General features: G+C 34.2%; 4 protein-coding genes and 1 long non-coding RNA gene across 6 annotated transcripts; 2 read left to right on the top strand and 3 right to left on the bottom strand.

Annotated features, from left to right (window-relative positions):
- The first annotated feature begins 857 nt into the window (after window positions 1-857).
- Window positions 858-6,166, top strand: LOC105134584 (mannan endo-1,4-beta-mannosidase 2-like). Its single transcript, XM_011039043.1, has 5 exons — window positions 858-2,227; window positions 3,165-3,362; window positions 4,360-4,482; window positions 4,944-5,155; window positions 5,408-6,166. The coding sequence occupies exons 1-5, from the start codon at window positions 1,859-1,861 to the stop codon at window positions 5,811-5,813; spliced, it is 1,308 nt and encodes a 435-aa protein (XP_011037345.1). The 5' UTR covers window positions 858-1,858; the 3' UTR covers window positions 5,814-6,166.
- A 1,411-nt stretch (window positions 6,167-7,577) lies between these two features.
- LOC105134583 (core-2/I-branching beta-1,6-N-acetylglucosaminyltransferase family protein) lies at window positions 7,578-9,544 on the top strand. 2 transcript variants are annotated; one of them, XM_011039042.1, is made up of 6 exons: window positions 7,578-7,694; window positions 7,778-8,004; window positions 8,190-8,384; window positions 8,504-8,635; window positions 8,722-8,907; window positions 8,994-9,544. In XM_011039042.1, exons 2-6 carry the CDS (start codon window positions 7,792-7,794, stop codon window positions 9,174-9,176), a joined length of 909 nt encoding a protein of 302 aa, XP_011037344.1. In that variant the 5' UTR covers window positions 7,578-7,694; window positions 7,778-7,791; the 3' UTR covers window positions 9,177-9,544. The 2 variants fall into 2 exon arrangements, with proteins under 2 accessions (XP_011037344.1, XP_011037343.1); XM_011039041.1 differs by having other exon boundaries at window positions 7,580-7,694; window positions 7,774-8,004.
- Window positions 9,545-11,566: 2,022 nt separating this feature from the next.
- Window positions 11,567-25,481, bottom strand: LOC105134580 (pentatricopeptide repeat-containing protein At1g12300, mitochondrial-like). The gene is made up of 4 exons (XM_011039039.1): window positions 24,233-25,481; window positions 14,560-14,820; window positions 12,056-12,270; window positions 11,567-11,644 (listed from the first exon to the last, which is right to left on the bottom strand). Exons 1-3 carry the CDS (start codon window positions 25,427-25,429, stop codon window positions 12,211-12,213), a joined length of 1,518 nt encoding a protein of 505 aa, XP_011037341.1. The 5' UTR covers window positions 25,430-25,481; the 3' UTR covers window positions 11,567-11,644; window positions 12,056-12,210.
- Window positions 19,124-19,893, bottom strand: LOC105134578 (uncharacterized). Its single transcript, XM_011039038.1, has one exon. The coding sequence runs from the start codon at window positions 19,876-19,878 to the stop codon at window positions 19,201-19,203; it is 678 nt and encodes a 225-aa protein (XP_011037340.1). The 5' UTR covers window positions 19,879-19,893; the 3' UTR covers window positions 19,124-19,200.
- On the bottom strand, window positions 20,984-23,714 carry LOC105134579 (uncharacterized). The gene is made up of 3 exons (XR_844017.1): window positions 23,230-23,714; window positions 21,802-22,016; window positions 20,984-21,362 (listed from the first exon to the last, which is right to left on the bottom strand). It is a non-coding gene; the product is annotated as an uncharacterized LOC105134579 (long non-coding RNA).
- Window positions 25,482-26,567: the final 1,086 nt, after the last annotated feature.

The raw sequence follows: 26,567 nt of genomic DNA, 5'->3' as shown, positions 1-26,567 counted from the left end.
TTTAACTAAAAAATATTTTTGCTAACTAAAAAATATTTTTTGTTAATTAATTTTTTTAATAATAAATAAATATTTTAATTTTTTTTAAAAAAATCACTCTTCAACGAACAATAACTCGGTAAAGTTTTAAAAAACCAGAGTGCCGTGTTGTGTTATTTAACGGTGGAGGCTGCCGACAACGTATTTACTGCATTCAAACCTGCTATGACGACAGATTAGTGCTACTGTACAGTAACCCTACCCAATAAAGCACACCATCAGCTTACTAGATTTACCATTGTGATATTATGATTAATATTATAAATTATATTTTAAATTATTAATTAATAATTTAAAACATTAAATTAAATTACTTTTTTAAAATAATAATAGAGTTTTATTGATCGATCATAAATTTTAATATTATTATCATAATTTTATTTTATAAAAATTAAATACGATAAAATAGTATAAATATATATAAATTTAAATTTTAAATTTTTTTATTTGAAATAATATATTAGAAAATTATATAAATTCTGTATCCTAAAGTGTAATATTTTTATTTTGAAAAATATATTAAATGATAATATAAATTATACATAAAAGGTTCATCTAAAAGTTTAAAATTATGAGTTGGGATGATTTTTTATCAGGGGATATTAAATGCTATTTAAAATTATTACCATATTATTTATGTACTTGCTAATGTCCCACTTAAGAATTTAGATAAATGTTAATAATCAAGAGCAAGAATTAGTAAATGATATGTAACTTCAGTATTTTCACTATTATAATACTTTTTTTTTTTTCCGGTTATAAGCCGATGCGGTGTGGAGATAAAGGCCACGGTTTCAGACAAATTGTTCTCGCTTTACTGTTAATGGAGATTTTGGAAGGAAGTAATTGAATAATTTGCCTGATTGACCAACAGCAAGAAAAGGGAAAAAAAGGAAGGTGAAACTCTGGTGCATAAAGCCAAGGGTCCATGCCAAAATCGTCAGGCTCACATGGCTAGCAGTTTCCAAGATCCAACAACTCCCTAACCAGTCCCTGAAAGCATTGTCTGCTACTTAAGCAAACTTGTATGCAAAAAAAGGAAGGGAAGGGCAGAAAAGACTGGTATCGAATCTAAGAAAAGCCATGAGAGATCACATGAGGATGAGGTGTAAGAGGAGTTTCCCATTTTCTCTCCTTTGTTAAATTTAGAATTATTTTGGTGGGGAGAGAGAGAGAGTAGCACAATCAGATATATGGCCCATTGGTGTTGAATTGGGTTGGAAACAAACTTGTCCAGAAGAATATTGAATTTGAAGAAACAGAGAAATCTCTTCAAATCTTGTAGATCTGTTTTTAGTTTTTACTCAACAGGTTGATGCCAACATTCCACCACGCACCCACCATCATCACCTCAATTCTCATCTTCTCTCTCTCTTTTCATCCTTGACGGTCTTCAATGGTGGTGACTTATTAGGTGTACTGTCTTTTGTTTCCATTGCTTTCTTCGCCTTCATGTCTCTTTGAAAGTTTGAATCTTTCTTCATTTTTTGAACCAAGTACCCTCTCTTTATCACTTTCACCATATAAAAGCCTCAAACATTAATACAAGACAGCAACATACGAATCATTCTCTCATTTGGGTTTTTGATAAGTTTTGGGTGGTATCAAGTACTGTTTATAGATACCCTTTGAAAGAGTGATCTGGGTGTCCTAGAAATTGGCTACTACAAGCATTTCTGGTTAAATCTTAGTCTAAGGTAGTGTTTGGGTGTCCAAAGTGGTGGGAATTCTTGATGTAGAGACTAAAGCGTATCCAACTTTCCTTTCAATTTGTGCATTTTTGGTCCTTTATCATTTTTAGGTCATATATAGCATCATTATGCAGAAAATGGTAGCAGGAAATGGGCTACTTTACCCGATTTTTGGTTTTGCATCATGTGTGGCTTTCATTTACTTGTCTTTTGGTGACTTTATACTCACCAACCATCAAGAACACAGGGAGCTAAGTTTTGTGGAGAGGAATGGGACTCAGTTTATGGTGGATGGCAGGGCTTTTTACATTAACGGATGGAATTCTTATTGGTTGATGGATCATTCTGTCGATGAAGATAGGAAACCTAGAGTTAGTGCAATGCTGGAAGCTGGTGCCAAGATGGGTCTCACTGTTTGCAGAACTTGGGCATTCAATGATGGTGGCTACAACGCACTCCAGGTCTCCCCTGGTAGATTCGATGAGCGGGTCTTAAGGGTATGGCAATTGCTTTATTCCTTGTAGTTTAATTTTGCTCTGATGAATTGCCTGAATAAATTGCTGGAAAATTATGGACATGGTTGCTGTATAAACTTTACCTTACCACTCGGGCAATTTTGTCTGGTAGTCATTCTGATTCTTCATGCCTCTATCTACTGCTGTTTAAAAGTTGAGTTGTAATCAAGTAATTGTCTGTGGAACAACAACAACTAAGCCTCAATCCTAAACTAGTCCGGTCGTTTTTATGGATCCTTTTGCCCCGATTCCAGAGATCATATACTTGTTGTCCATGAAAGCTATGTCAAAAGGTCAGAAAAGATGCTAACGTGTAACATCTAAATGGTTTCATAGCAAATCACTAGAGTCCGTAGATATACCATCAACACTGATGCATGCGCTCAATTAAGTAGGACTGTCTTTTACTGTGTTTTAATTGATGAAATATGACTCCTTGAACTGTAAATGAGAAAAGGACAAGGGCCATAGAGAATAAAAACAAAGGAAACAGGTATATCATTTCAATGCCCTATACAAAGTAAGCATTAAGGATCCGTAGGAGTTGTAGTGCCTCCCATTTTGTCCTCGTCTTAAATTTATCAGAAAGAACAAACTTTAAAGTTTATGCTATAAATGATTTTGGTTCTATAATTTCTTATTCATTTTCTTTATTTCTGCACTGTCACGCCCCAAAATATATTTTTGACAAAAAGTCTGCCTTCTCCACATAAACTTTCAATGAAGAAATAATTTAGGCTAAAAGGGTTGAGTCTTTAAAGAATTCTCTCTTCATGTTTATATTGAAAGGTATTGGAGTTTTTCATGGCATTAACTCATTGAAAATGCCCAAAGCTGAGAATGCATTTTACTGACTTCATAGTTATCCAGATCAATAATGATAATACCAGCATTATTTTAATGACTGAGATTTTGGCAGGCTTTGGATCATGTTATTGCGGAAGCCAGGCAACATGGAATCAGACTACTACTCAGTTTAGTCAACAACTTAAAAGCATATGGTGGAAAGACTCAGTATGTGAATTGGGCATGGGAGGAAGGCATTGGTTTGAGCTCGTCAAATGATTCTTTCTTCTTTGATCCATCCATCAAAAGATATTTCAAGCATTATGTAAAGGTACTTATTTATTTTGCTAGCTACCTTGAAATAATTATAGAGCCAAATTGGGACTGCTCTTGAGTTCTTTTTCTCTGTTATCAAGGATGTTTCATAACATATCATCCGCACAGTTTAGTCTCTTTCCAAGTTTTGTTGAAAAGGCAAATTTCCTTCTCATTCATGTTCATAGTTGGTACCCAGACTTTTTAGTGTACCCCTAAATGGAAGCAGATAGATGCTAGACATATTCGCATTAGCAGGAGCCATTTAGTTTATAATAAACACGAGGTCCAACTATTCACAATTGTAGCTTCTGTTAGTTATCCTTCTTTTACAGAAATAAGCCATGCCACCACATACCTTAAACTTGTTGAGTGTAACTAATTGCCAAAGGTGGCTGCACTACACATCCTAATTTAGAATGGGTTGCAAATGCCCTCAGCAATCATTCATGGACTTAGGAAAGGTTACACTCTGTCAAAGATTATTTTCTGGGACTTCATCTGATGATAGATAGCATGAGTAAATGAAAGAAATTTCTTACGTCGTTTTTTGCAAGTTAATAACTATTTATCCTTCATTTCTTCGTGTTCCTTAAGATGAATTTTTTATTGTATTTACATGCTTAAAACCATGATTGTTTTCCTTGCAAGAACTCTTTAGCTGTTAGATATAGGATAGTATGTTTCGGTGTTTGTATTTTTCTTACTAGGTATACTGGAACTATTAGGATGTACAACTAGCAGCACTTCTTTTACCCGGATCTTCCTATATTTGATATCAAGTTCTTTAAAATTTGGTGTAACAATTCCTGCTTTTTGTTGCATTGGACCTAAACTATATGGTTGGAAGTTCATGAAAGCAAATGATATTTCTGTTAAGAAATCAATTTCATGCCTACTTATCTTGCAAGGCACTGTGGGAACTTGTTAAGTTATAATTCTATAATACTCGGAACTATTTTGTTTCATTAGAAATTTTTTTTTATCTTTTCTAAAATAAGTCCTTTTCCCAGACTTTGTTGACCAGGAAAAATACCATCACAGGGATTGAATATAGGAATGATCCTACCATATTTGCATGGGAGTTGATGAATGAACCCCGTTGCATGTCTGATCCTTCAGGAGACACTCTTCAAGTAAGTTGTGAACTCTTTTCCCTTTTAATTTTCTTACGAACATCAAGTACTTCCAAACTCAAAGCTGGCTTTCAAATAAAATCATTAATTTCCTGGACTTGGGGTTTCATCTCAAACTTGGTTGCTGTAATAGCAACCATAATACTTTTACTGTGAAATTATCATGAATAGGTGCACTAGATTACTGAAAATATGTTCTAAACTCTCTCATGACTTGCACTTTTTTGACAACATCTACACATCATTGCAACTGAACGGAGGAAGCAAATGAATGTAGATGAACCAAACTATTTAGCTTCAAGCTTAGTTAAGTTGGAAACTGCCATAACCAAACCTTAATTCTGCCTTTGACTTACTTGTGTGTGTTTAGAGAACAGAATAAGAAGAGGGAGAGATTTTTTTTTCCTTGAAATGATTGATTATTATGTGAGTATGCATTAACTCATGGCATCGAATTGCAGGATTGGATAGAAGAAATGTCAGCTTTTGTGAAAACAATTGACAAGAACCATCTTCTAACAGTGGGCCTGGAAGGTTTTTATGGTCCTAAAAATCCCAAAAGGTTAACTGTGAACCCAGAATCTTGGGCATCAAACCTTGGATCTGATTTTGTTCGCAACTCCAAAGCGCCTGCCATTGACTTTGCCTCTGTTCATATATACCCTGATCATTGGTAAGTGATGCAAGTTTACTTGGCTCTTTTGTAATTTGCTCAAGACAGTAGAGAAAAAAATATAAAACCTGATGTTATTAACTAGCCATTATGTTTGTCTTTTTGTTATTTGGTTTGCGTGATGCATTTTGTGAAACACTGAGAAACCATGTTCCAGTTCTGCTGGGATACCCTTAATAGCTTTAAATGGTTGCCTTGTCCTCTCATGGTTGTACATCTGACTTGTAACCAATTTATCCTTTACACTGGCAGGTTTCCTCATCAAGAATTTGAAGATAAACTGAAATACGTCTCCAAGTGGATGCTTTCACACATTGAAGATGGTCACTATGAGCTAAATAAACCTGTCTTCTTCACTGAATTTGGTTTGTCCAACCTGAACAAGGACTTCCAGCCATCACAACGGGATCGATTTTACAAAACCATTTTTGACATCATATATAAATCTTCAAAGAGAAACCGGGCCGGGGCAGGTGCTTTGATCTGGCAGTTGTTTGTTGAAGGAATGGACGAGTTTAATGATGATTTTGGGATTGTTCCATGGGAAAGGGAATCAACATACAGAATACTGACTGATCAATCATGTAGATTGGCCAGAATCCATGGAATTTCTCCACAAAATAAATATTTGAAAGAATTGTGTTTGCAGAGGCAGTGAAATTAAATGGTTCAATTTCTTTGCGGGGGGGGATATGAGTTCTCATTTGTGGTGTGGGATTGCTCCAGCAAGGGATTCAGGTCACAGGTTTTGTACCATATTCTTCTCAATTATATACAAGTTATGAAAGCAGGTAGATGAATTAGATATTATATAGCATTATAGATATTGCAGCGACTGCTGTAAAATCTTATGCTTTTCACATAAGAGGCTTATGATTTGATGCCTCAAAAAGGAGGTTAGGTTTAGGAATTTATCTGCTTTTAATCAAAAGTGTGTTAGTTTTTGGATTGTACAATTTGAAGCTCAAAAGGGCAAATGAAATCTTTACCTATCTAATGATTTTCTTTCGACCTCGCCACAAAAAAATGTCTTGTCATTTTACCCCTCATTAGCATGGACTCCATTCCCATGAGCTGGCAGCTTCTCAATTCCCTTGAGCAAGGCTTATTGTCTCAACAATCCCCTGTTATTTCTGTTGGCACCAAGTAGCGCAGTACATTGTGCAGCAGGTAATTTCATTGTCCAGTCTGGTGCGTGCAGTAAACCTTACTTGACAAGCATCTGTTTAAGAAGCCCTGTAACAACAAAATGAAAGTATGAAATCTGTTGTCCGCCTACTTCTGTGTACAATTTAAATATGCGCTTGGACAGCTTGCAATTTGCAAGAGGTTACATTTATAGCCCGCATTTGCCAAAGCATGCAGTAACGCAGAAACATGATATGCAACGCATGTCCAATTTGCCACATTTTTCAACTAATTGAATTCTTCTCATGTAGGGTTTTGAAATGAAGTTCCCATAATTGGGAGTTACTCTTGCAAGCTAAAAACGTCAACTATATTGATCTTCTAGTTTGTTGGAAACATGGTCAAGTGTTTCCTCAAAAGTTAGCAAAAAAAGAAGAAAAAGAACTGATTGGCTAAGTTTTACAGTGTTGGTACTCGTCAGCCCCGCAAAAAATAAGCAAATGTAAACATATTGATTATTCTGTTTCAAATGAGGTTTTACAGTAGCAGCAAAAACTAATGCAGTCACTTCTGTAGAAGACAAGAAAGTCTGCAAGAAACAAGAAGTAACTTTATATATGTTCCAAATCTTGTTTTGGTTGGAAAATCTTCTACGAGGCAAAATATAATGGTTGAGAATTTTAATTGTTTCGTTTATGTCAATGTTGTTTCCTTTATGGTTGTTATCGTAAGGTCTGTGTATGGTTTTCTGGCTACAGCAAGAGCGTTTGGTGCCACCTCAAGCTGTTGAAGAACCACACACACACTCAACTGTGAAAATTACGAGGCAGTTTAAGAGGGGCTTTAGCTCAAGTCTTTATCATTGATTATTAAATTAATCTAGAAGTTTAAATTATTAAATTACACTTTGACGGTATTGCCTTAAATGGGCATGCTTAATTTTAAATCATTGCTCTTTTCTCCTCTGATTTGTTTCATTTTTTGTTTTGGGACAAACAAAATGTCCATATCAAATGGGATTTCCCTGTTTTTTTCAAAATCTTACATGATTTTATAAGCAGAAATGTCCTTCCCCGTTGACCTGCTCTACGAATACAGGTACATTCATTCGAAACCTCCATATGATTCTCTAATGGGCCATTTGCTAATATTTTTCTCATTGTTGACCATGCTAATCCCGCCATTAAGAATGACATCTGAACAATAATAAGAAGAAAAAACCTTTCTATTTCACGAAGTCAGACTTTCTTGGCGTGGGGAGCAAGTACTGAACTGGTGACAGACAAGTAAGCAATTATCGGAGATGCTGGTTTAGATCAACTCTTTGTATGTTATATAGTTAAGGTTATAAATCAGGGTTGCAGTCATATTTTCAGTTCACCGGAACTGTTTGGCTATCCAGTTGCTTGAGGTAAGAATCTTGAATCCTATCTGGCTGTCAAATATTTGAAGTCTCAAGTTAAGACTAAGAATTTCTTTGTTTGTGATAGCCAGCAGAAGTTGAAGCTATGGATGTCTCGGGAGGGAATTTTACGACAACTTCTCTAGTGACTGAAGGTTTAGCCACGGATTCCATAAATGGCAATGCAAATGACCAACCCTATAATGTCAAGCCATGTGAAGATCCAGATTCGATATTCAGAAAAGAAGAGGCTGAGATGCTGATAAGAAGTCTAAATGAGAGAAGGCTTGAGGTAGACAAAAAAATAGCCGAAAGAAGGGTATGTGGCATTACGATTTGGGATCATTACAATGATAGGAAAAGCGTAGTAGATTTACTAACTAAAATGCAAACTATCCTAAAGAGTGGTAGCTAATGATATATATCAATAGCCAGTATGATGTCATAAAACAGCAAGACTTCTGTTGAAAGATCTGATGTTACTAATTTTTCTTACAATAACAGTCGGATCGAGAAGACATAATCTCAAGGTTGAGAATCCTACACGAAAGAGAAAAGATATTGAAAGACGGCGTGGTTTTGAGGAAAAAACAGCAGGGACATTTACAGGTAGCTCTAGACAAGCTGAGTTTCACAAACAGCGCGTACCAGGATCGAGAGATAAATTCATGCTTAGTTGCTGATGACATCAATTTTCGTGTAAGAATAACATTTTTAGTGTTCAATTAGTCAAAGCCATTTTGGCTCCGTAACATCTTGACTATAGTTCTTCTCCCCTTACCATGTTCTTTCTAACTGACATATGAAACTGAGTTCAGAACTTGAATTTCAAACTGCTACATGGAAGCAAGAATCTGGCTGCAGAGAAAAAACTTCTGAGAGAGATCAAGGCAAGTGAGAAGGGTAAGATTGTCAGTTTGTGGTCGTCACTGAAAGAGATTGATAGTTCTGTAAGTTGAAATACTGAATCTGTGTTCTTATTCTTTTAATATATTCACTGTTACGTAGACCTAAATTTACTCACTGTTTGTGCTAGATTTATCCATTGAATTACCGATTGCTATACGGTTGCTACAATGCCAGCACAGTCGGAGATGAAAGTATACTGAAAGAGATTCAACATCTAGAAATCACTAAGGAGAAAGCTATTGCTAATGCTACTGTCAAGGGAAAGATATGGAATTCACTAGGTACAAAAAAAGCCTTGCAAGAGGAAATCGAAGTGAGTTTAAATAACAAGATAAAAATCAACTTTATATTTCTTCATCCAACTTACCACCTACCAATGATACATTTTTCTTCTTCTAGTTTCATGCTAAGGAACTGGTGGATTTAAGGAAGCAACATTTGTTTTTGAAAGCTAGCATTAAGAAAGTTGAGAAAAAGTTGCCGGCAGTAGAAAAACGTTTAATCTCCTTAGAGCGGCAACTGGCACATCTACGCAGGCAAAAGGATGAAGCATACGAACACCTGATAAATCATGCAGATTAAGCAGAATCCAGGGAATCACTCGACAAAATCAGTATTTGAAATAATTGTGTTTGCTAAGGCATTGAGATTTAGTAGTTCTTTTCTTCTTCTTTTTTTGTGGGGGTTATGCTTTCTCATTTGTGGTGTGGGATTGCGCCAGGATAGGGTTCAGGTCACAGGCTTTGTACCGTATTCTTCTCAACTATATACAAGTTATGAAAGCAGGTTGATGAATAATATAGCATTGCAGAGATTTCTGTAAAATCTTAGGCTTTTCAAATGAGAGATTCATGATTTGATGCCTCAAAAAGCAGATTAGGTTCAGGAATTTTATACACACACCAGTAATCAAAAGCGTGAAATTTTCAGGATTGAGAAATTCACATAAGAGGGACAAAACAAGTTAAGAAAGAATTGCGGGCCTGTTAATTACTAGGCTTAACAAAGTGATTCTTGATAGAAAGAAAGATTTAGGGAGAGATAGAAGAAATTGAGAGGACAGGGATTCTGCAGAATTTCTACAAAAAAGACTACACTGATTTCATTCTCTTTCTCTCTAGGAATTCTACAGTGATAATTAACACCTGAAAGTTCTCAAGTAAAGTCCCTTCTAAAGGTTGTTCCGTCATCGCAAGCACAGCCCTCATCTTGCAGTTTTCTCTAGGCGGTGGCTGGGATTTTGTTAGACTGGATTTATAGAAATGCTGGCACCTAGCTATGCTAACAAGTACAAACTCGATCGATATGGTTGAGGATGATGCTGAGGAAGAAAGCTTTATCATGCTTGCAAGGCTGATGAGAAATTTTAAGCATTTAATCTCAAGGCTCTTGGTTAACATCTAATCATTGCTTTATGTTAGATCAGGTTGCGCTTTGTTTAGCTAACTGCATGTATTGCAGATTGCTAACAATGCCAGATATCAAAGCTTGGTTATCGTATTTATCAAGGTTTCCTTGACAACGTTAATCAACCGTGTTTGTTATATCCTTATAAACATGTATGCCTGCATAGAGCTATGTCGGCCAACGAGGATCTAATATAGCTTTCAGTTGCTATTCCGAGATAAAAGAGAAGGAGATCGTGAAAATAGAAGTGATATGTCGCCACTCGCCATGTACTTCATGCTTTGAAAAATAAAAATTTATTTTAAAATTATACTATAAATAAATTTATTTAATATTTTTATTTTTATTTCTTTAACCAAATATGTCTTTTTTTATACATGTTTCTGTTTTGAAATATTAACTAAATACAATTTAAAATAATATTCAATTATTATCTTATAACAGAAAAGATAAAGACAATAAAGATGTTTAATTAAAGAAACAAAGATAAAGATATAAAAATAAAATTATTTCTAATATAATTTTGGAGTGACTTTATATAATTTCAAAATAGAAAATGTAAAGAAGATGTCTTGATAAACAATATTTTTTATTTTTATTTTAAAAAAATATTTATAAAAAAATCTTAATTTTAAATTATACAATTAAAATATATAAAAATAAAAATTATTATTATTTTAATTTTAAAAATTGGTTTTAGAGTAGACCCAAGATAAAAATCAAGTCACAAGTTGAGTTAATCATCAACTTGTATCAATTCCAGTTAATTTATAGATAAAATTAATTAGGATAAATTACTGTAAGTAATTGTATAATTTGATTTTTTTTTTAATTTTATAATCAAGTTTTCAAATATTAAACTTTAAAACATGAGTAAAAATAGATTTTGAAAATAAATAAATAAACAATAAAGCTCCCGTGTATCTTCCCATAACAACAATTGTTCTTTTTTCATGATAGCACGCTCAGCCACCACCAATCAAAACCTTCTACCTTCACAACCAGACTCCACCCCAACCATTCCACAATAAATAAAGAATGGGGCTCGAGTTTTCTGATTGTCATTATCATTATTCGCTGCATTCTCCACATTTGAAAACCCTAATCTTTGCAAATCCTCTGCTAAATATTAATTTCCAGGGGGGTGAGGAACAACATGGTTTTCCTGTGGAAAGCCGAGACTGTGGGACAAAAGAGGAGGGGAATCAAAGAGAATATCACAGTCGTGGGGTGGCAACACACGAGAGCTGAGGCTGACTACAAACTTACATAAAAAAATCTAATTAACTTTTAAAATACGAAAATTTAATGCTAAAAAAGAATTTTTTATATATATTTTATCTATAACAGGATACAAAACAATCATTCTATCTCATACATCACTAACACTAACACAATTATGTCTCCATTTTCTTTTTGTATTGTCTTTTCTCTATCTCCACTGTTACTATCTTTTCTGTTCAAGATAGTGGAAGAACACTACCTAAAGACTATTGTTTCTCTATCAACAAAACCCCTGCGGAAAAGAGGAATGCTTTTTGGGTCATGTTATCATTGTTCTTTGGAATCTCATCCATGGCTTCATCATACTACGATTGAGCACCGTCTCTCCTGCCAGTAAAATCGAGAAATGGACCACCGGCCTGCAAGATCAAGCAAGAACAAACACCATAAGCATGCTCAATGATAATGATTTATGAATGTTCTTGGATAGCGAAGAATCACACGGATGAGACTAGGAATGATTCATTTCTTATTTCAGAAAGTTCAGTGACTAAACAGGAAGAAAATTGATGAAATTTGAATCGAAATGATAAGGTCCTAATATCACACAGACTACAAATCTTGTAAAACTAATTAGCCAAGACTTCACTTGAATGGGTCTGGTGCACATAATTGTGTCATTAATAAAAGCTCTTGTTTTTTCTAGAGAAAGTAAAAGGAAAAAAAAACCTTAAAACCTGAGGAACCAACTTTGATCAGTTCAGCACTAAATGACTAAAAGATCAACTGTGGAGTGCTTTACCATGCAAAGAAACAAAAGCAGAACATACCAGAACACACCATATCTGGTGGCAAGTGCAAGCGTAGCAACACATATAACCAACCCTGGGCATGAATCGTCAAGCTCCACTGTGATCATGTCACTTTCACAGAAAAACCTCTCAAGGTCTTGTTGCAAACAGCATGCCTCTCAATGGAATGGTTTTTATTTGGTGGCAAGTGCAAGAGCATCATCATCATTCATGAAGACTGAAGCATCAAAACCCTGCTTCCAGTGAGCCAATCAAATCAGTAAATCAGTACAAATATCAAAAACATTATCATGAATCAATACCAGATAAAACAATGTCAAGAATTTAGGATGTTTATTATAGAACAAAGCATCACGGTCAAATTTGTGATTAGCCTGCTTTTAGGAAATTAATATTAACGAGTACCTTAGCAAAGATTGCTCAACAAGCATACATATACTTGGAAATTTAGAACCATTACCACATTCTTAAACATTACCAAAATGAAAAGTCTATCAACAAAAAATTTACAGGACCAAACAAAAGAAAAAACCATGTCAAGCAATTATCGAAACCAGTATGCACAAGAACAAGAAAATAGAAATCATAAAACAAGCAATTTATAAGCAAACAGACCCAAATTGTTAGGAACTGACAGCAAAGTACAAAGACATATAAATACCTACCTCAAAACCCAACACCAATCCAAAATCTTACACTGAGCAGGCACACCATGCATGTAAATGAAATAAACAAGAACCAAAATCTAAAATCCTGATCCTGTAAGAACCAAAATCAACAAACAAGAAACCAAAATCCCCATCCAGGAAGACTGTATCATGATCAAACACAAAATACCAAAAAGAAGTCAAAGCCTATTGATGAAAACTCCCACAAAAAGAGACCAATAATTAAATAACAATGTAAAATATATACAGAACCCACAAATTCACTTGACAAAACCCTCAAAGTGTAAATACAAAGAAAACCCATCTCTACTTTCATGTGAGAGTAGTGGCATGCCGAGAGCACCTGAAAAGATCCTATTTCCAATATCATGAATTTGATTATGGAAGGGAAGGGCTCAGGTATGTAGTGATATTTGGAAGACACTTTTAGAAATTTGCAATTGAGAGATAAGGTCGGGAAAAAAGCATTTGCCTGTTTGTGGAGAGGAGGAGCTGGTGGAAGAAAGGGTTTTGCATTCCAGCATCCAAGCAGGGGTCAGAAATAGCTTGGAAGGTAGACTTTGAGCACAATGGAAGGAATGCAGACACAAACAAGGTAATTGGGTTCTAGGAGGCTGTCCATAAACAGCTACCATTTTGCAAGGACAACGCTTGTTTCATGCAATTTTATACACCAAAAAGGTCAATTGTTTTAGAAATTTTTCATCACCCAAGGTGTTGGAAACCAGAAAAATAAGCTTTTGGCAATGAGTAATGGTATTTTGAGTAACAAGCTTACCCTTTTTTGATGGAAGAGCTTCTTGATTGATCACTCCAGAAAGGCCAAGGCAGAAGCTGCACTAAACTAATACGGTGGTTTTGTAAATTTTTATATCTAAGAGCACTGTGGGTCATGCACTCGTTGTAATAGATCACATGAGTTCTGATAGGAAACAGACAAATGGGACCTAAGTTGTAGCCCAGAAATCCATGGGAGCTCTTATATTTTATACTCGTAGAGGAAAATGAGAGTTAAGTTTGAATTCCATGGATCTGATATCATATATTCATTACTTTTCTATGCAGGGAATGCATATGAACTGCAACATTCACCTCTTTGCATACAGAAAACACAAGCATGAAGAGTGAAGCAACTTTATATTTTGATGGCAAGTACTGCTAGACACTAAGACTACCTCAAATAGGAATTTGAATGCGACTTCTTTTCTGCTTCAACTATGGCCCCAGAATCAGAAAATAAAATACTAAATTATACTAGCAGATTCCAATAAAATTCCTCCCCTCCTATTGATAGAACTGTCTTAATGAAGTACTCATGAAAATCACAACCAGTTGAGAACAAAACAAGCAACTTATAATTCTGAAATTAAAAAAATGAAATCACCTATATCATCAAAATCAGTCAAATAAAGTAAGGACCGCAAGGACCAGAATGTTCATAAAAGCAACAACAATACAGATTACACTGCATGTAAACCCCAATAAATCATGTTTATTCAGAAATGACAGTGCCAGGAATTTCACTAGTGAATAGACGTTTTCCAGCTAGTTTCATTTATGAAGGTAGAGACAGGGCAGCTAAAGGCACAGCAGTTTCCATGGGCGAGTACACAAGTGCGCACAGTCTTCCAACAACAATACAGTTAAAATATATTGTTTGTTACAAGCATAAATGTCAACAAGGTCAGCAAGATGACACTGGCGCAACTCTACAGAGCAAATATGACCTAAATGCTAGTGGAGAAAACTCCCAATCATGAAACCAAATGCAACAAAAGCTGCAAGGGTAATAGAAACAACTTTTAATTTGCTGCATTAATCAAAGCAACATTGAGTATTCAAAGGTTACTTCACCTTTACATCTTGATGACCATCACAGAGCCCTGGCAAGTTTTTAAGAGCAGTACTCCCATCATTGGTGGGTAGATCTAGCAGTAAGGTTCTGGTGGCAGCATCTGTAGAGAATCCCCGATTGACCATTTCACAGACAAGCTGCATTGCTGTTGAGGTATCCTTGTGTTGGAGAAATCCTTGGATAATCACATTATAGGAGCAAGCATTTGGTGTGCAGCCGTCCTCTTCCATTTTTCTAAAAAGTTTGAGTGCTTCAATTAGGGATCCTTCTATACAAATTCCACCAATTAACACAGTGTAGGTATGAACATCAGGCTGAAATCCTTCCACGATGAGTCTAGAAAACAATACCTTAGCATACTTAAGCTTCCCACACTTGCACATACCATCAATAAGGATGGTGTAGACTACCAAGTTAGGCTTCAAAGCACTCTTTTGCATCTCTTGAAATATTGCCCACCCCTCATCAAGATTCCCTTGTTCACAGAAACCATCAATCAAAGTCGAGTAAGTTATTATGGTTGGAGTGAGGCCACAAGCAGAGATGTTCCTGAAAAGCTGATGTGCAGCCCAAGGTCTCCCCACTCGACACAAACCTTTTATCAGAGTATTGTAAGTAACTACAGTAGGAACTAAACCTTCTCTCAACATTTCATCAAAAACTTGCATTGCCTCGTCTACCCTTTCCATCTTACAATATCCATTAAGCAAGGTGTTATAATTACAAACATCATGCGTAGTGCCCTTACTCACCATCACATCAAATACCTCTCTAGCTTCATCTACTTTTCCTTGCAAACAATATCCCTCAATTACCGAATTGTAAGCAACAGTATCCAGCACACAACCTAGCTTTTCCATTTCCTCAAGAAATCCAACAGCCACATCAGCTTTCCCAACTTTACAAAGACCATTTATTACCACACTATAAGTATATGCACCGGGTCTATACCCTCTTTCCACCATATCATCAACCAATTTCACAGCTTCACCCATTTTACCTTCTTTACAGAGCCCATTTACTAAGGTAGTAGACGTTACAACATCCGGCTCAAAACCACGTTTAAGAATTTTTCCCCACACAGAGAATCCAAAATCAACACGGTTCAAGTGACAGAAACAGTTAATCAATATGGTGAGCGTGAAGACATTATGTTTAAGTCCTCTAAGTTCCATTTCTTTGGACAAAGAAACTACTGTCTCATGTTTTTTCATCCTCATAGCTGCAGACAGTAACTGATTAAAATCATAAGTACTAGGCCGAGGGTTCTTGCTAAACATGTCATTGAAAAAAGCTAAGGCATCATCAATGTTACTAAAGGATAACTTATCAGTGCTGCTGCTGCTGCAAGTAGTAGAGAAGGGAAATGAGGAAAAGAAGGGCATACCCATTTGCTGTTGAAGACGAAATATGGGATTTTTAGTAAGCAAACCAGTTGCTCGAGACATAGCCGTCATCTTTCTTCACTCTACAGAATCTCTTAGTCTTTCTTTCATGAAATTTCTTGAAATGCCAGCTGAAGGGTTTGTATTTTGTTAGAAGAGAAACTTAAAGGATTAATGACTTAAAAGGTGGTTTTATATGGAGTTTTAATCTGATTTTTTTAAAAAAAAAAAAAAACTTAATTTTTTTTAATATTTTAAAATTATTTTAATATCCTAATATTAAAAATAAATTTTTAAAAATACATATTTTTAATAATTTTTAATTATAAAACACTTTAAAAACAACTCAATCGCTTTCTTATTTATATTTGTATTCTTTCAATTTTCCTAATATAGCTTATATATATTTTCAATATAGTTCTTGTAGGCTTAAATTATGAGTTATTCTAGTTAATTAGAGTTGATTTAAATTTTTAAAATAATATTTTTTTATTTTAAAAAATAATATTATTTAAAAAAAATAGCTCAAATTTTTATCAAATCAACTAGATGGTAAATCCATCTAGATTTTGAACTGAATCATATGATCCAACTCTCAAATAAATTAATTGAGAAATTTTTCAACTCTGCCCTTTGATCCACTTTACACCCATTAATAAAATCTGTTAAATATTCAAGAGTAAATCCAGAAATTAAAGATTTTACCAGACTTATTGTTTTTTTTTTAAAAAAAATTGATTAAAGTGTTTGGAAAAATTGAATCTCATTTAAACTCAAAATTAAAGGGGAAAAAATAGGGTTCTTATATAATAATATAACTTTTTAATGTATAATTATATCTTTAATTGAGTCAATTTTAAGTTTTTAATCTATCTTGTTGACCATAGCCATTAGTTTTGGTCTAGTTTTTAGTCTAGTAAAAGAAATGAATTACTCAATTATCGAGTTACTCAAGTTAATTATTTTTATATAAAATAAAGATGTTTATTCTTTTTAAAAAAATAAAAAGAAAATTCATGGAGTTGATTCAAATGAGTTTATAAAAGGTTTGGCAAGACTATAGTAAGTTAATTGGGTTCATTGAGCTAATATCTTTCCTAATTAAAATTAAAACTTGACTTGAATTAGATTTTAAATTATAAATTTATTGAGTTAGCTCATTAATTTGAATTTAAAAACTATGTTTTTTACATGATTTTCAAGTCAAACAGCTAAAATGAAATGAATTATGTCATTTAGTAAAATATCATATACATGGCCTTTTTTTACAACCATTTATGGCTATATATATTTCAATCTTTATTTCACTAATAAGAAAATATTTATGTTACTCTAATTCTTTTATATTTTCATTCGATTTAGCAATAATTCTTACTCATGAAAAAAATTATATTAATTATTTGGTTTTGATATTTGAAAAGGCAATGTTTGTTACCTATTGAGAAAGTGATATTTCAAGTGATTTAGAAGCATAATTGGGAAACCACTAAAAGACTAATTTTTTTTTTATGGACAAAATTTACATTAATTATTTGGTTTGTATAACTGTATTATCTCCGTGGTTAAGAAAAATTATATCTCATCTATTTTAACAGCCACATATTTGTTTCTGCATTTAAAAAAAAATTAAAAAATTTTATTTTTTATTTACTTTAAATTTTAAAAAAATATTTTTTATTTACTTTAAATTTTATTTATGCAGTCTGAATTTTTTAATTTTTTAAAAAATTATCTTAATCCAACAAGTGGTTAGAAAAAATGATTGGGTAATAAAATTCAAACTGATTGTCTAGATTTCACCATCCTATCAAAAAAAACATCTCAATCAAGAGTTTGAAGTTTTAAATTGTTATACAAGATTACAAGACATGATTTATAATAAATTCACTTCAATCCTTGTATTCAACTAACCTGCATTAAAAATAATAATGAGGTTATCATGAGTAAGTAGTTCTGCCATCGTTGGCTTGTTACAGGGACAAATGAAGACAGTACAAAAAAGTGAACTGTTAAAGATGATTGTTTCACCTGTTTCTGCCCATTCTTTCTCTCTTGTAGCAGCTATTGTTAGAGTAAGATGGAGCTTTTTCTTCATCGAGTAAAGTAGAGCGAGGCTTTCCTCAAAATTATCAAATTTCCATGAGATATTCCATGAACACCAGATACAAAATCATCCATTTGTTGCTGTCTTCATCATTATATGGAGCCACTCGTCCACAAATAGCAATCCACCCTTGTAAATTATTGCAGTTTTCGTCCCGATGATGCAGCTAAAGTAAACTTGAACTGCCATCCCAAGAGTGTCACCTGTTCTTTCATCATCCATATGCAGCAGGATTCTCAAGTCTTCTCCACAAACCCGTCTTTACAGAGCAAATGTCTTCCCTGGGGCGTACAGCTTTGTAATCATGAAACCAACAGCATTACCATATAAACCGTGTTTCGGAGTTACCATAGTCAGAAATGGGAGAACCAAGTACATAGATACGGTAGGATTCCATAGACCGATTTCCAGGTGGAAGTTTTGATCCATTGTTGCAGAATTTGGAATGTTCACAGGGCAAAGCAATCCTTTGCAAGAACCTACCTTGACAAGCTCCATGGTACTGGTTTGAAGATATGGAAATGGCAAATCTGCCAAGTTTTGGCACAGGCAATAGATTTTTTGATTGCCTAAAACTAGTGAACAATCCTTCAGGTTTTTCCTGTATATGGCCAGGAGACGAGAGGAGAGCAGCTGCTTGTTTTTGGATCTGAAAATAAGCTGGTGTCGAACAGTCAATATCATGTACCAAAACGAGGACTGAATTCCCAAAGGGTATCAAGCTGAGAAATTAAGGACTGGGCAAACTATAATCCGAAAGTTTTAGCATATAAGCAATGAGTAGCAGCAAAACAGCCCCAGGGAACAGTAATGATAACTGAAACTTGGATACACTGAACAAATTACACAGGCCATGAAGCATCTTCAATCAAATCAACATGAACACCAATTAAATCAAATGAAACAAGATTCAGTCAGGAATTCTTGGTAAAGATATATTCAATGAAATTGAAACCCTTGTATTCTTATCAACACTAATTTCATTTCAATCTCATATCAAATAAGACTTAAAAAACTCAACACTAATTTCATTTCAATCTCATATCTAATAAGACTTAAAAAAGAAAAAAGAAAAACAGAACAAAAAAACCTCAACTACGACTGTTTGCCTACTATTTCATTACATTTAACAGAGCTCACAATCTGATAAATTAAGCCTCTTTCACATATCTTTGCTTAGCCAATCTTGGTGAACTCCTAATCCCGCCAATAACAGCCTCGGATCCACTCTCTCCACCACTTTTCTTACCTTTCTTTCCACCCCTTGATTTCTTTTCCTCTCTGCTAACCTCCTCAGTGACCGTCTTTGCCAAATCAGCAACCTTCACATTGTGATTATCCTTAGCTACCCTTTCAAAATCACCCACTAACTTCCTTGCTAGACCCCTTTTAATCTTCACAGTTTCCTCCAATTCTTGATCCTCCTCTTCACTCTCCTCCTCGTCAATCAACTGCAAGAACCTCCTCTTCTTTGTCACTTTAGGAGCTGGAGGAGGCGAGACAGACCCACCCCTTTTCTTATTGCGCTCTTTCTGCGCATCCGGGGCCAAATCATTCTTCTTCGGGCTAGTTTTGGCTAATAACTTGACTTTTTTTTCGCGGAGTTTTCGTAGTTTCTCAGTATTTCCTTCGATTCGACCCTGATATCGAAGGCGGGTGAAACTGAGCCCTCCCATGGACCAGTGAGCTTCATGAGCCCATGAAAGAAACGGATCCATAACAGGAACTGGCGGGTCTACTCGTTCAGCACTGTGCCTTACATCGGTGTAGATTCTGGGGCGAGGGAGGGTGCTGCCATAGAATTTTCCAGGGCCTAGAGGAACTACCATTGCTGGGTTTTTTCTGTGGGGAATTTCGACAAACAGGTGGTTGGCTATGTAAAAATATTCTATAAATAAATTTATTTGCTATTTTTATTTTTATTTCTTTAACCAATATGTCTATGTCTTTTTTTATACATTTTTTATGTACTTTTGTATTAACTAAATACAATCTAAAATAGCATTCAGTTACTATCTCATGATAGAAAAGATGAAGATAATAAAAATAAATATATATTTAATTAAAGAAATAAAGATAAAGATATAAAAATAAATGTGTTTCTAATATAATTTTAGAATGAATTTATATAATTTCAAAACAGAAAATATAAAGAAAAGATGTCTCAATAAACAATATTTTTTTTTATTTCAAAAATATATTTGTAAAAAACTTTTAATTCTGAAATTATACATATAAAAAAAATTATTATTATTATAATTTTAAAAATTAATTTGACAAGAATCAAATCACAAGTTAAGTTAATCATTTACTTGTATCAATCCTAATAAATATATAAATAAAATTAATTAGGATAAATTACTCCAAGCAACCTATAATTTGATTTTTTTTACTTCATAACCAAAGTTTTCAAATATTAAACTTTAAAACATGAGTTAAAATAGATTTTGAAAATCAATAAATAAACAATAAAGCTCCCGTGTATCTTCAGCCAATCAAACATCGTCTTCTCCAAACCCACTGCCCATAACAACAATTGTTATTTCTTATGATAGCACACTCAGCCACCACCTTCTACCTTCATAACCAGACTCCACCCCAACCATTCCACAATAAATAAAGAATGGGGCTCCAGCTTTCTGATTGTCATTATCATTATTCGTCGTATTCTCCACATTTGAAAACCCTACTCTTTGCAAATCCTCTGCTAAGTATTAATTTCCTGGGGTGAGGAAAAACATGGTTTTCCCGTGGAAAGCCGAGACTGTGGGACAAAAGAGGAGGGGGATCAAAGAGAATATCACGGTCGTCGGCGCTGTCATTCCAACATTACGTTCATTGTGTCTAAACCAGCACTGTTTCGTCTACATGTTTCCTTAACGAATTTTCTTACCTGGCCTGGGCAGTCCAGCATCCAGTCCATGCTCCATGAACTTACATAAAAAAATCTAATTAACTTTTAATATACAAAAATTTAATAGTAAAATAGATTTTTTTTATATATATTTTATCTTTAACAGGATACAAAACAATCATTCTATCCTATACATCACTAACACTAACACAATTATGTCTCCATTTTCTTTTTGTATTGTCTTTTCTCTATCTCCACTGTTACTATCTTTTCTGTTCAAGATAGTGGAAGAACACCACCTAAAGACTATTGTTTCTCTTTCAACAAAACCCCTGCGGAAAAGAGGAATGCTTTTTGGGTCATGTTATCATTGTTCTTTGGAATCTCGTCCATGGATTCATCATATTATGATTGAGCACCGTCTCTCCTGCCAGTAAAATCGAGAAATGGACCACCGGCCTGCAAGATCAAGCAAGAACAAACACCATAAGCATGCTCAATGATAATGATTTATGAATGTTCTTGGATAGCGAAGAATCACACGGATGAGACTAGGAATGATTCATTTCTTATTTCAGAAAGTTCAGTGACTAAACAGGAAGAAAATTGATGAAATTTGAATCGAAATGATAAGGTCCTAATATCTTTGCATTGCTATCAAACATTTAACATCACACAGACTACAAATCTTGTAAAACTAATTAGCCAAGACTTCACATGAATGGGTCTGGTGCACATAATTGTGTCATTAATAAAAGCTCTTGTTTTTTCTAGAGAAAGTAAAAGAAAAAAAAAACCCTAAAACCTGAGGAACCAACTTTGATCAGTTCAGCACTAAATGACTAAAAGATCAACTGTCGAGTGCTTTACCATGCAAAGAAACAAAAGCAGAACATACCAGAACACACCATATCTGGTGGCAAGTGCAAGCGTAGCAACACATATAACCAACCCTGGGCATGAATCGTCAAGCTCCACTGTGATCATGTCACTTTCACAGAAAAACCTCTCAAGGTCTTGTTGCGAACAGCATGCCTCTCAATGGAATGGTTTTTATTTGGTGGCAAGTGCAAGAGCATCATCATCATTCATGAAGACTGAAGCATCAAAACCCTGCTTCCAGTGAGCCAATCAAATCAGTAAATCAGTACTAATATCAAAAACATTGTCATGAATCAATACCAGATAAAACAATGTCAAGAATTTAGGATGTTTATTATAGAACAAAGCATCACGGTCAAATTTGTGATTAGCCTGCTTTTAGGAAATTAATATTAACGAGTACCTTAGCAAAGATTGCTCAACAAGCATACATATACTTGGAAATTTAGAACCATTACCACATTCTTAAACATTACCAAAATGAAAAGTCTATCAACAAAAAATTTACAGGACCAAACAAAAGAAAAAACCATGTCAAGCAATTATTGAAACCAGTATGCACAAGAACAAGAAGATAGAAATCATAAAACAAGCAATTTATGAGCAAACAGACCCAAATTGTTAGGAACTGACAGCAAAGTACAAAGACATATAAATACCTACCTCAAAACCCAACACCAATCCAAAATCTTACACTGAGCAGGCACACCATGCATGTAAATGAAATAAACAAGAACCAAAATCTAAAATCCTGATCTGGTAAGAACCAAAATCAACAAATAAGAAACCAACATCCCCATCCAGGAAGACTGTATCATGATCAAACACAAAATACCAAAAGAAGTCAAAGCCTATTGATGAAAACTTCCACAAAAAGAGACCAATAATTAAATAACAACATAAAATATATGCAGAACCCACAAATTCACTTGACAAAACCCTCAAAGTGTAAATACAAAGAAAACCCATCTCTACTTTCATGTGGGAGTAGTGGCATGCCGAGAGCACCTGAAAAGATCCTATTTCCGATATCATGAATTTGATTATGGAAGGGATGGGCTCAGGTATGTAGTGATATTTGGAAGACACTTCTAGAAATTTGCAATTGAGAGATAAGGTCGGGAAAAAAGCATTTGCCTGTTTGTGGAAAGGAGTAGCTGGTGGAAGAAAGGGTTTTGCATTCCAGCATCCAAGCAGGGGTCAGAAATAGCTTGGAAGGTAGACTTTGAGCACAATGGAAGGAATGCAGACACAAACAGGGTAATTGGGTTCTAGGAAGCTGTCCTTAAACAGCTCCCATTTTACAAGGACAAGGCTTATTTCATGCAATTTTATACACCAAAAAGGTCAATTGTTTTAGAAATTTTTCATCACCCGAGGTGTTGGAAACCAAAAAAAATAAGTTTTTGGCAATGAGTAATGGTATTTTGAGTAACAAGCTTACCCTTTTATGATGGAAGAACTTCTTGATTGATCACTCCAGAAAGGCCAAGGCAGAAGCTGCACTAAACTAATACGGTGGTTTTGTAAATTTTTAGCAAATTACAATCGTAACAGAAAATGATAGAGATAGACCGAAATATCTTCCATGCCTTTTTATATCTAAGAGCACTGTGGGTCATGCACTCATTGTAATAGATCACATGAGTTCTGATAGGAAACAGAAAAATGGGACCTAAGTTGTAGCCCAGAAATCCAAGGGAGCTCTTATATTTTATACTCCTAGAGGAAAATCAGAGTTAAGTTTGAATTCCATGAATCTGATATCATATATTCATTACTTTCCTATGCAGGGAATGCATATGAACTGCAACATTCACCTCTTTGCATACAGAAAACACAAGTATGAAGAGTGAAGCACCTTTATATTTTGATGGCAAGTACTGCTAGACACTAAGACTACCTCAAATAGGAATTTGAATGCGACTTCTTTTCTGCTTCAACTATGGCCCCATAATCAGAAAATAAAATACTAAATTATACTGGCAGATTCCAGTAAAATTCCTCCCCTCCTATTGATAGAACTGTCTTAATGAAGTACTCATGAAAATCACAACCAGTTGAGAACAAAACAAGCAACTTATAATTCTGAAATTAAAAAAATGAAATCACCTATATCATCAAAACCAGTCAAATAAAGTAAGGACCGTAAGGACCAGAATGTTCATAAGAGCAACAACAACACAAATTACACTGCATGTAAATCTCAATAAATCATGTTTAGTCAGAAATATATCATGTTTATTCAGAAATGACAGTGCCAAGAATTTCACTAGTGAATAGACGTTTTCCAGCTAGTTTCATTTATGAAGGTAGAGACAGGGCAGCTAAAGGCACGGCAGTTTCCATGGGCGAGTGCACAAGTGCGCACAGTCTTCCAACCTCCTTGGTTTGCATAAATTCAGTTAAAATATATTGTTTGTTACAAGCATGAGTGCTTCAATTAGGGATCCTTCTATACAAATTCCACCAATTAACACAGTGTAGGTATGAACATCAGGCTGAAATCCTTCCACGATGAGTCTAGAAAACAATACCTTAGCATACTTAAGCTTCCCACACTTGCACATACCATCAATAAGGATGGTGTAGACTACCAAGTTAGGCTTCAAAGCACTCTTTTGCATCTCTTGAAATATTGCCCACCCCTCATCAAGATTCCCTTGTTCACAGAAACCATCAATCAAAGTCGAGTAAGTTATTATGGTTGGAGTGAGGCCACAAGCAGAGATGTTCCTGAAAAGCTGATGTGCAGCCCAAGGTCTCCCCACTCGACACAAACCTTTTATCAGAGTATTGTAAGTAACTACAGTAGGAACCAAACCTTCTCTCAACATTTCATCAAAAACTTGCATTGCCTCGTCTACCCTTTCCATCTTACAATATCCATTAAGCAAGGTGTTATAATTACAAACATCATGCGTAGTGCCCTTACTCACCATCACATCAAATACCTCTCTAGCTTCATCTACTTTTCCTTGCAAACAATACCCCCCAATTACCGAATTGTAAGCAACAGTATCCAGCACACAACCTAGCTTTTCCATTTCCTCAAGATATCCAACAGCCACATCAGCTTTCCCAACTTTACAAAGACCATTTATTACCACACTATAAGTATATGCACCAGGTCTATACCCTCTTTCCACCATATCATCAACCAATTTCACAGCTTCACCCATTTTACCTTCTTTACAGAGCCCATTTACTAAGGTAGTAGACGTTACAACATCCGGCTCAAAACCACGTTTAAGAATTTTTCCCCACACAGAGAATCCAAAATCAACACGGTTTAAGTGACAGAAACAGTTAATCAATATGGTGAGCGTGAAGACATTATGTTTAACTCCTCTAAGTTCCATTTCTTGGGACAAAGAAACTGCTGTCTCATGTTTTTTCATCCTCATAGCTGCAGACAGTAACTGATTAAAATCATAAGTACTAGGCCGAGGGTTCTTGCTAAGCATGTCATTGAAAAAAGCTAAGGCGTCATCAATGTTACTAAAGGATACCTTATCAGTGCTGCTGCTACTGCAAGTAGTAGAGAAGGGAAATGAGGAAAAGAAGGGCATACCCATTTGCTGTTGAAGACGAAGTATTGGGTTTTTAGTAAGCAAACCAGTTGCTCGAGACATAGCCGTCATCTTTCTTCACTCTACAGAATCTCTTAGTCTTTCTTTCATGAAATTTATTGAAATGCCAGCTGAAGGGTTTGTATTTTGTTAGAAGAGAAATTTAAAGGATTAATGACTTAAAAGATGGTGTTATATGGAGTTTTAATCTGATTTTTTTTGGTTGAAATTAAATAAAAAAAATTAACTTAATTTTTTTTAATATTTTATAATTATTTTAATATCATAATATTAAAAATAACTTTTTAAAAATATATATATTTTTAATAATTTTTAATTATAAAACAATTTGAAAAACATCTCAATCATCTCCTTATTTATATTTATATCCTTTCAATTTTTCTAATATAGCTTATATATATTCTCAATATAGTTTATGTATTGTTTGAATTATGAGTTAATTTAATTAACTTGAGTTAATTTAGATTTATTAAAATAATATTATTTTATTTTAATAAATAATGTTATTTAAAAAAATAGCTCTAGTTTTTATCAAATCGAGATCTAGATTTTCAAGTGAATATATAAACCAACTCTCAAATAAATTAATTGAGAAATTTTTTAACTCTGCCCTTTCAGCCACTTTACACCCATTAATAAAATCTGTTAAATATCCAAGAGTAAATCCAGAAATTAAAGATTTTACCAGACTTATTGTTTTTTTTTTAAAAAAAATTGATTAAAGTGTTTGGAAAAATTGAATCTCATTTAAACTCAAAATTAAAGGGGAAAAAATAGGGTTCTTATATAATAATATAACTTTTTAATGTATAATTATATCTTTAATTGAGTCAATTTTAAGTTTTTAATCTATCTTGTTGACCATAGCCATTAGTTTTGGTCTAGTTTTTAGTCTAGTAAAAGAAATGAATTACTCAATTATCGAGTTACTCAAGTTAATTATTTTTATATAAAATAAAGATGTTTATTCTTTTTAAAAAAATAAAAAGAAAATTCATGGAGTTGATTCAAATGAGTTTATAAAAGGTTTGGCAAGACTATAGTAAGTTAATTGGGTTCATTGAGCTAATATCTTTCCTAATTAAAATTAAAACTTGACTTGAATTAGATTTTAAATTATAAATTTATTGAGTTAGCTCATTAATTTGAATTTAAAAACTATGTTTTTTACATGATTTTCAAGTCAAAC

The sequence above is a fragment of the Populus euphratica genome, unplaced genomic scaffold (assembly GCF_000495115.2).
Source record: "Populus euphratica unplaced genomic scaffold, PopEup_1.0 scaffold213.1, whole genome shotgun sequence".
In the NCBI taxonomy this organism is placed as follows: domain Eukaryota; kingdom Viridiplantae; phylum Streptophyta; class Magnoliopsida; order Malpighiales; family Salicaceae; genus Populus; species Populus euphratica.
The sequence above is the reverse complement of the archived record's forward strand: the minus strand, read 5'-3'. Positions and strand labels throughout refer to the sequence as shown.